This window comes from Ursus maritimus, unplaced genomic scaffold (genome assembly GCF_017311325.1).
Source record: "Ursus maritimus isolate PB19 unplaced genomic scaffold, ASM1731132v1 scaffold_26, whole genome shotgun sequence".
Classification (NCBI taxonomy): Eukaryota; Metazoa; Chordata; class Mammalia; order Carnivora; family Ursidae; genus Ursus; species Ursus maritimus.
The window spans coordinates 12673117-12683608 of NW_024425119.1; the positions used below are offsets into that span (position 1 = coordinate 12673117).

The 10492-nt window shown below is 42.2% G+C and overlaps 1 protein-coding gene across 1 annotated transcript in view; it reads left to right on the forward strand.

The window, feature by feature from the left end:
* Window positions 1-215: 215 nt before the first annotated feature.
* FAM234B (family with sequence similarity 234 member B) overlaps window positions 216-10492 on the forward strand; it is a 34268-nt gene continuing 23991 nt past the window's right edge. Inside the window, exon 1 of the mRNA XM_040642177.1 lies at window positions 216-344. Coding sequence (XP_040498111.1) covers window positions 308-344 — 37 coding nt within the window. The 5' untranslated portion in view covers window positions 216-307. The remainder of the gene's footprint in view (window positions 345-10492) is intronic.

The window sequence follows — 10492 nt, forward strand, 5'->3', positions numbered from 1 at the left end:
CTGCTATCTCATTTCGTTATCACTGCAAGCCTCCGGGGTAGTTACTGTTTCCCCCTTTCGCTGAGCAGGAAAGTGAGATTCAGAGTGGTGAAGCGACTTGCCAGGTGAGAGGTCCGGCTCCGAGTGGCCGGGAGCAGAGGCCGCAGCAGCGTGCACGTGGGCGCGGACGCCGCAGCCCCGGCCTCTCCCCGGACCCTCCCTGCCGCGGGGTTCCTACCTTCCCAGGTCCCAGCCCCGCGCACGGCCCGCTGCGAACTACTCTTCCCGGCAGGACGCGGGCGCGCGCACGCGCACCGGGGCCTCCGCCATGGCGACTGTGCTGTCCAGGGCGCTCAAGCTCCCGGGTAAGGAGTCGCAGCCTCGCGACCACCCCGCCCCCGCGGGGCCTGGGGAGACTAGGAGGCGAGGCTCTGGGGGCGAAGCGGATCGGGGCCTAATCCCGGCCCCAGCGTAGCTGCAGGAGCACGGAGGCGAGCCGGTGCAGCCCCCGCGGGCTGGGGTCCGTCGCCACCAGGGGGCGAGAGGGGCGCACGGCTGGTCGGGGGTCGCGGGCGTGGGGCGAGCCTGGGAGAATCCAGTGAGGGACCGCTGGAGGCATGCGGGGCTGGTGGCCGGGAGCGGGCCGGCGCTGCTGCGGGGGTGACTGTCAGAGCGCGCGTCGCCGCCATCCCAAGGGGAGGGCTGGTGAGGGGAGCATCCTTTCCGGAGGAGCCGCGGACCACGTACCGCAGGGTCCCGGGCTCCTTCTGTCTTGGGCTGGCTCCGGGGGCGAGGGGGGACGGGGTGACAGGAAGCGGGCCACCCTCTCCGCTTAACAACACTGACGCAGCCGTGAGGTAGGTGGGACAGGTGTTTACCCCTTCTAGTTTACAGAAGAGGAAAATGAGAGTTATTTGCCTAATTGCCTTGTCCAAGGTCGCACAAACAGTATTGGAAAAACCTGAACTAGAACGTCGGGGTCTTTTGATTCTAGATCCTGGGCTTTTGATTCCACTTGGTCACCTTCTGGCTGTCGAGGCTAAGCATTTAGGAGGGAAATGATTTGGCACCTGCAAATTGCACATAAATTGTGGAATATTCTTTAGGGAGGCTCTGGTGGTGGTAACTTCAGAGCTAATTCAGTACTTTGGGCAGCAGCTCCAAGCTTTTTTTTTTTTTTTTTTTTTTTTTTTTTTTTTTTTTAATTTGCTCTTAAACCTCTAGAATGAGACGGTGCTGCTACAAACTTGCTATTTTAATAAAAGTATATTTATTCTGCCCAAAGAAATTTTAAACTTTTAAAATCTTTAAAAACTTTTATGGTTCTACCTAAATAAATTTTAAGTCTTAAGCTATAAACATTTATTTGCTGATGACTTAAGGTGATAGTGGGAAAAGCAGCTGTTAGTAGGAAAAGCAGTTGCTTTCACTGGCATCATTAGAAAGGGCTAGTTGAGTGTCTAGTGGATATCCAGCATAGGGCTGCAAGGGGATCACAGGGGCCTTATTCTCAAGGAATTTCCAGTCTGCTACATTGTGCCATGGATGACACTGCATTGGGTATGAATTTGCGTTTCTGTCCCCAGACTTCATGACCTCAGAGTTTTCTTTTTTTTTTTTTCCCCTCCCTCATGGGCTTATGAGAACATTGGAAGGAACATTGATAATATCTATCTTGGAATGTGTATGTAACACTGAAATGAAGTGGGGGATGTGTCCCTTTACCTGCAGGATTAACTTTAAAGAGAGTACCTTTGTATATCCTTAGTGTAGGATGATATCCTCCCCAAAGGGTAATGAGATGTCAGGCATATTTAGCTTTATTTCTTTTCTCTTTTAGATTCCTTTTCTTCCCCACTCCACCCCACCACAGCATAGATCATTGTTCTTCTCTAAGGATGGGAATAGATAATTGCTCTTCTCTAAGGATGGGAATGCGAGAAAAGAAAATCGCTTTCAAAACTCTTGAGTTCTTTTGCATTCTCACATCCTAAGGCAGTGTCATTATTACTCCCTGGAGTATCCGGTTGCAGTAACTTGGCCAGCTGACAGGGTAGGGAGAGTATAGTCTGGTCCTTGGGCCTGTGTTTGCACAGCATCTTCGACCTGAACAGACAGGTTTGTTTGATACTTTTTAGGGCCAAGATACAATGACGATGTGTTCTTTTCTGTGATGCGGGTTGTGTATGTTTGTTTTTGTTTATACTTTGCTTGTCTTCCTTTTGCCCTTTCTCCCCACCGTCCTAAATACAATTTTTAGCTTTTACATTAGGTAGAAGTTGCTTTCTTATAGCTTTTTTTGGGATGTGCTGTAACTGGGACTGTGAGGCTGCTGTCCTGTGTGGGCTACCGTGTTATGCTACTTTCGTTAACATCCTCTTGCACTCTCTCTTTTTTTTAAATTGAAGTCTAATTAATATATCCTATTAATTTTAGGTGTACAGTATAATGATTCATCATCTGTATATATTGCAAAACGATCACCACCATGATATCCTTACTATTTCTATGTGTGAGTAAGCAGACGAGAATGGTGACTAAGAGCACGAGACAGTCTTGGGTTCAAGTCTCGTCTTTACCAGATTAATTACTTAACCTCTTTAAGTGTTAGTTTCTTCACATGTAATGTACTGTTATTATGGAACATTCACTATATGCCATACACTCTGTTACGTGTTTACCTCGTAGGGTTATTTGGCTCAGTAGAAGAAATGGATGTACTGAAGAGATTTGTTTACCTTTGACACATGTTAATAATTCAGTGTTAGCTCTTATTATCACCTTCATCAGTACCATGCCCATTTATGAACGTGATACCTGAAGGAAAGCCTGATGTAATCGTGAGCTAATGACAGAAGTCATGAACCTTGTGAAGAAAGAGCAGTTTCTTGGAGCCTTTCACAGTCTCCTACCCTTCCACTAAGCTCAAGACAGGAAGATGTTTGGCTCACATGCGTACAACGAGGTTAATTAGTAACAGAAGGACAATGTGACATTCATAAAGCAGCCTGTTGAACAACTTATCTTAAGTATATGTATTTTTTTAGTCCATTTTAAAGTTTGAAGGTCAAACACTGAAGGGAATATCAGAGCACAATGTTACTGTAATGATTTGTTTTATTATGTGTAATTTGGAATCGTTATGTGCTCCTGGATAATTTAATCCATGAGGTGAATCATTTACCTTTAGTTGTAGTAGAGTGTATGGTATAGTCTATGTAAAGTATCGTACGTATCGTAGAATAGTGTATATTATAGCATATTTTCCTAACCATATCTGCTGATGATAGGGTTGCATCTTCTTCCTGTTTTCTCAGGTACCATTGTGGGAGTGCTATTTGACTGGTATCCTCAGTCTTCCTAAGAGGAAAAGTGAGCTGTGGAAAGCTCATTTCTGTTGATGTGTTATGATATCAGCATCCTCTCCTTTATTCTTTGAAAACCTTGCATTGATTAAGAATGTGGGTGGTGGCTGACATTAGCAGAGAAAAGAGAGCTAAAGTGCCCTGTGCTTTGAGGCGCAGATTTGATGTCCAGCTCCTTAGCATGATTATAACTTTAGGCAAGTTGGTGTGCTTTATACTTCACAGTCCCTTGTCTTTCTGTGAATAGAAAGGAAGAAGCAAAAATACTTACTTAGGAGTTGTCTGATCAAAACTTGCAGTCTAATAATTAAGCTGTGGTTTGTCTCTGTAATGTCTGGAAAAATATACTATCTTTTTTTTTTTAAAGATTTTATTTATTTATTCGACAGAGATAGAGACAGCCAGCGAGAGAGGGAACACAAGCAGGGGGAGTGGGAGAGGAAGAAGCAGGCTCATAGCGGAGGAGCCTGATGTGGGGCTCGATCCCATAACGCCGGGATCACGCCCTGAGCCGAAGGCAGACGCTTAACTGCTCTGCCACCCAAGCGCCCCAAATATACTATCTTTTAGTAATACATGTTACTGCAGAGAATTTAGCCTGATTTTTGTTCCCATCCTTAGTGACTTGATTCTTTTTTCCTGGATGCTCATAGGATTCTTTTTTTGTCCTTGAAGTTCAGCACCTTTATTGTGCTTTGTTTCAATATTGATTATTCTGTAATTGGGACTCTGTGTACCCTTTATTTTACAGTTTTAGGTCTTGCTATATGACGGGAGCTCTTTTGGTATATCTTTTAATTATTGTTTTTGGTTCTATTTCCTTTTCTGTTCTCTTCTTCTGTTCTGCATATATTGAATCACCTTTGCCTTCTCTGTCCATGCCTTTCTAGTCTCTTTAAAAGCCTTGATCTTTTCAGTGGGAGACAGACAGCACAGACTTCCTTCAAAGCCACACTGCCTGGATTTGAATCCTTGCACCAGAGCTTACTGCTGTTTAACTCTGGGCCAGTTACTTGAACTTCCAAACCTCCTCTTGAAAGTGGAGATAATAGTGTGTCTACCTCCAAGAGTTGTTATGCAGATTTGTGGAGATAAGACAGTACAAGAGTTTGGAAGAGTGCATACAGAGAAAGGGCTTGGAACTGCCCGCCATTGTTGTTTCCATTTTATTTTGCCTGATTTTCACCAGCCTGCCCTTTCTTTTTTTTTTTAATATTTTTTTATTATATTATGTTAGTCACCGTACAGTACATCCCTGGCTTTTGATGTAAAGCTCGATGATTCATTAGTTGCATATAACACCCAGTGCACCATGCAATACGTGCCCTCCTTACTACCCATCACCAGCCTATCCCATTCCCCCACCCTCTCCCCTCTGAAGCCCTCAGTTTGTTTCTCAGAGTCCATAGTCTGTCATGCTTCATTCCCCCTTCTGATTACCCCCCTTTCTTTATCCCTTTCTTCTCCTACCGATCTTCCTACTTCATATGTTCCATAAATGAGTGAAACCATATGATAATTGTCTTTCTCTGCGTGACTCATTTCACTTAGCGTTATCTCCTCCAGTCCCGTCCATGTTGCTGCAAATGTTGGGTAATCGTTCTTTCTGATAGCTGAGTAATATTCTATCGTATATATGGATCACATCTTCTTAATCCAGTCATCTGCTGAAGGGCATCTCGGTTCCTTCCACGATTTAGCTATTGTGGACAATGCTGCTATGAACATTGGGGTGCATATGGCCCTTCTCTTCACTACGTCTGTATCTTTGGGGTAAACACCCAGTAGTGCAATGGCTGGATCATAGGGTAGCTCAATTTTTAACTTTTTAAGGGACCTCCACACTGTTTTCCAGAATGGCTGTACCAACTTGCATTCCCACCAACAATGTAGGAGGGATCCCCTTTCTCCACATCCTCTCCAACAATTGTTGTTTCTTGCCTTGTCAATTTTTGCCATTCTAACTGGTGTAAGGTGGTATCTCAGTGTGGTTTTGATTTGAATTTCCCTGACCAGCCTGCCCTTTCTGTCTCTGACTCTTTCAGCCATGTCTGCTCTCTTTGCTCATCCTACTAAGTATATCTTTTCTAAAATTGTTTTATTATTTTCTTCCATTGTTTTTCTGAGTCCTGTTTGTTTACTTCTCATCTTCCCTATTGAGTTGTCATTTCTTCTTAGAAATATTCTTTTTTTTTTTCTGTGAGCCCTTATTTCAGAGAAGACTGTTTTCTTAATTTCTTGGATTCCACAGTGAAGCGTCTGTTCATTATTTCTTCTGTGTTGTGGCTTCTTTCTTGAATATCTACAGAACTTTGTAGTATCTTATAGAACGAGTACTAAAGATGGCTTCTTTCTGATTATAATCATATTTAATCATCAGTTGTTTTACAGCTAGCTCTTGGCTGACATGCAGGCAGAGGCTGGGGCCCAGGGGAGTGAGCGAGGGCAGTGAGAAGCTTAATCTAATTGGACCCAGCCTGTTAAAAAAAAAAAAGAGAGAGAGAGAGAAATCCCCCTCTTCAGGGCTGATTGTGCCACAGCTGCTTTTCTTACCTGTCAGGCTGATAGCCTGCTTCTTGTAAACCCTTTCTCATGTCATTTTATCTCCCCTTTGTCTCTGCGGTGTTGGGGGGGGGGCTGCTTATTGATGCCTCTGGGATGGCAGACTTCGTCTTTCTAAGCAAGAGATAAGTGGTTTGGCTGTATATCCATGGAACAAGGGAGGTAGTATAATTTATTGGTTAGGACTGTGGACTGTAATCATACTGCCTGAGTTTGAATCCTGGCTCTTTTTCTTCCTATTTCTGAGATCTTATGCAACTCAACCTCTCTATATTTTCATTGTCTTGTTGATACAGTGGGGATAATAATAATAATAATACCCGCCTTCCGGGGTTGTCGTGAGGATTAAATGAATTAACATGTAAGTGCTTAGCCCAGTGCCCAGAATAGTAGGTACTGAGTACTTTCCCGTTACCGTCATCACCGTCGTCATTGTCATTATTAACTCTGAACTGTGCTCATTGTGGAGACCTGAGACCAAGTGCCCATTCTTACTGCGCTTCCTCAGTTGGATACAAGTTTTGCTGCATTTGGCAATAATTTTTCATAAGTTGTAGTTTGGGAATGTGGCTCTTTCTTTTTTTTTTTTTCCCCTTATTTTTATTACTTCCCCTCCCCAGTTTTTAGGAAGGATACTGACAGAAATGCCTTCCTTTGCCATCATCAACTGGAAGCATATAATCTTTAATTTTTTTAAAGATTTTATTTATTTATTTATTTGAGAGCGAGTGAGAGCATGAGCAGGTGGAGGGACAGAGGGAGAGGAAGAAGCAGACTTCCGCTGAGCAGGAAGCCAGTGAAGGGCTACGTCAGTCCCAGGACCCTGGGGTCATGACCTGAGCCAAAGGCAGACGCTTCACCGACTGAACCGCTCAGGCACCCCTGTTTTTAATTTTTTTTTTTTTTTTAAGATTTATTTATTTTAGAGAGAGAGTGAGGGGTAAGGGACAGAGGTAGAGGGAGAGAATTTTAAGCAGACTGCCTGCTGAGCACCGAGCTGGAAATGAGGCTCAGTCACACGACCATGAGATCATGACCTGAGCTCAAATCAAGAGTCAGATGATTAACCAACTGAGCCACCCAGGTGCCCTTGGAAATTATTTTTAGTAAAGCTTTTACTAAAAATTAGATTTGGTAAAGATCTTACTACTTTCTGTAGTATATGCAGCCAAATTCTCTGCCTGTGATGGTGTGTGATAGCATAAAAGTGCATTTCCTTTAAGCTGTTTTGTTGGCTAGTATTTTAGTAATGATTATACTTTGTTTTAGACTGGTATGTTTGTTGCAAGGTGACAGCTGACTAGCAAGATTGAATTTAAGTATCAGTGGTAAATTTTTCACTTGATGCTAAAAAATCCAATTGTACTATTACATAAGATGGCTTGAGTGTATGTAGAAAATACTTGGGAGTTTGAGTTGAAACCAGTTGTGATTTCAAACCTGGCAAGATCTTGGGTTACAGTAATTGAATTGTAGTGTGCCCTCTGGACTAGGGAGGACACAGTTCTGCCCTCCCCTGCCCTGGTCAGACTGCACCCTGGGGATTGTATGCAGTTCCAAGAACCATACTTTAAGAGCACTGACATATCACATTGTGTCCAGAGAAGAGTGAACAGGCTGTTGCGGATATGTGAAACAGTGCTTCCTCAAGTAATGAGCTGAAAGAGGTGGAAACATTTAACCTGGAGAAGAGAAGATTGGGTGGGCAGTTGGGAGAAGTAGTGCCAACAATAATAATAGAAGCCGAAATTAGTTGATTAATTAAATTAGAGAGAGTATGAGCAGAGGGTTGGGAGGAGCAGAAGGAGAGGGAGAGAGAATATCCCAAGCAGGCTCCATGCCCAGCAGGGAGCCGGACGTGGGCCTGGATTTTAGAACCCGGAGATCATGACCTGAGCCAAAATCAAGAGTCCGTTGCTCAACTGACTGGGAGCCACCCAGGTGCTCCTATAGGCGGAAATTTATCGAGTGCCACTGTAAGACAGACACTAAGGACCATGCATGTGTTATCTTATTTAATCCTCAAAAACAATCATATGAGGTAGGAAAAATAATTACCCCATTTCAGAAATGGGAAGAATAAGGCTTAGTAAAGCTAAGAAATTTAATTGAGGTCACATGGCTAGTAAGAGATAAGAGATAGAGCTAATAAGAGATAGAGCCAAGATTTGACTCTGCTTGTAAAGACTTAAACTCTTAAATACCATAGCATAGCATGTTTCTTATGATTGGTATTTTCAAGTTTTGAAGGATTTGCATGTGGAAGAGGGGTCCCAGAAATTAGAACCAGGACAGATAATTGGCAAATGCCCAGTGTATGGAACTGCTTTCTCGATTGGAGAGCCGTGAATTCCCTCATGTCTTAGCATGACTGCTGGGTGGGTGTTTGACTATGTGATCTTCAGAGTCTCCTCCTACCCTGAGATTTGGGCTGCCATCTATTTTCCTCTTTGTCAGATACTCTTTTTTTCCCCTTAATTTAAAAATTTTAGAATTGTGGTAAAATGTGCATAAAATTTACCATCTTAATTATTTTTAAATGTGCAGTTTAGTATTGTTAAGTACATTCACATTGTTGTGCAACCAGTGTCCAGAACTTTTTCCTCTTGCAAAGCTGAAACTCTAAAAGGTATCCCCCGCTTTTTGATACTTTGCCTGACGCCACTTTGCTTTTACGAAAGACCTCCATTAATTCGCACCTGTTTTCGCTAACCTAGAGAAATCCGAAGAGGATTTTCGCTTTTATGAGAAAAAGCACAAAGTGAAAACAGCATTCAGCATTTGTTTGCAGCAAATCATTATAAAGGCAGCGCTCACCGCCCCCCCCGCCCCCGCATGAGAGGAGCCCCACCCCGAAGCCACACTCAGCATCTCAGCCTCCAGCCGCCAGAGCCTTGAACTGTGTCTGTGAGCATCTGCGCTTGATCTCCATTTATTTTGTGCATCTTTTAGCAAGATGTATCCTGAGATACCAGAAAAGCCTAGGAGAGGTTATTACTTGGGTCTGCGAAAGCTCAAAAAATTTTCCATGTAAATTAATGGTAATTGCTTCTTCACTTTATGCTATTTTAGCTATTTAGCTATTTAAGCTATTTTAGCTTACAAGGAGTTTGATAGGAACAATCTACTTTCAGATAGCGAGGGAAACCTGTACCCATTAAATAATAGCAACTCCCCATTAACATCTGCTCCTAGGCCCCGGAAACCACATTCTACTTTGTTTCTGCAAATTTGACTACTCTGGATAGATACCTCATATAAGAATCGTGCAGTATTTGCCCTTTTGTGATTGGCTTATTTTACTTAGTGTAATCTCTTGTAGGCATGTGTTAGAATTTCTTTACTTTTTTTTTTTTTAAAGATCTTATTTATTTATTTATTTGACAGACATCAAGAGAGGGAACACAAGCAGGGGGAGTGGGAGAGGAAGAAGCAAGCTCCTAGCAGAGGAGCCTGATGTGGGGCTCGATCCCAGAACGCCGGGATCACGCCCTGAGCCGAAGGCAGACGCTTAATGACTGTGCCACCCAGGCGCCCCTAGAATTTCTTTACTTTTAAGGGCTGGATAATATTCTACTGGATGTATATACCACATTTTTAATACCATCAGGTATATACTTTTAGTTAAAAAAAACTTTAAAAAGTTTTAGAATTAATATTAGTACAGCAGCCTATGGTTGTGTTTGCAAATTATTATAACTGAAGTTATATGGGACAGTTAGGGAATGGTGTATCCTAATTAATACAATAATTTGGTTTGTAGAGTAGATCTGTAAATTGCAGGAGATTAGCTTGAACCTGAAATGACTTTATGGCATATCCTGGAAGTACTATTTTAAATTAAATTCCTAATAACTGGTCTATTTATTTTCTTTAATTTGTGCCTTTAAGAATGAAATCCAGTATTTGTTCGATAAAATGAATAGCTTTGAAAGTGAAAACACATAGAAGTTTCTAGTTAATAGAATGCCATTTTGCTCAGTATCTTCTCTGGGTTTTGTTTTGTTGTGGGTTTTTTTTTGTAGAATATATAATGTTATAAAATATTTCTGTGTAGTGTTTACTTTTAATCAAATATTTATTCAGTTTCTATGTACCAAACACCAAGCTTTACACTAAAGATTTTACTTCCCATCTTTGTTTCCATATAGTGTTTTATTGCTTCATTTTATGTCTTGAGTAAACAAGACATAATATATGAAGTGACATCACCAAGAGAACAGTGACCAGAGGCAGAGATTAACATCAAGAATTCTTCTTTCTTCCTTTTTAATTAGCTGGGTTGTATTTTCTTTTTTATATTTCTTCTTAATAAAAGATTTAACAATGTAGTTTATATTAGTATAGCTTACCATGTGATTTCCAAAACCAGAAATTTTTTTTGGTTTTTGCTTGGTTATAGCATGAACAGAAGGCATAAAATCATTCAGTCCTTGGCAGCGGGAGCCCAGGGGTGGCGTGGGAGGAGATGTGCTTAAGCTGTCCTGTAATTTTCACCCCTCAGCCACCCCGAATAAATGTAGTGTCTAAGTAAAAACAGGGTGCTTATTGTGTAAGCCAGCTTTGAGACAGGTCCTTTACCTCTG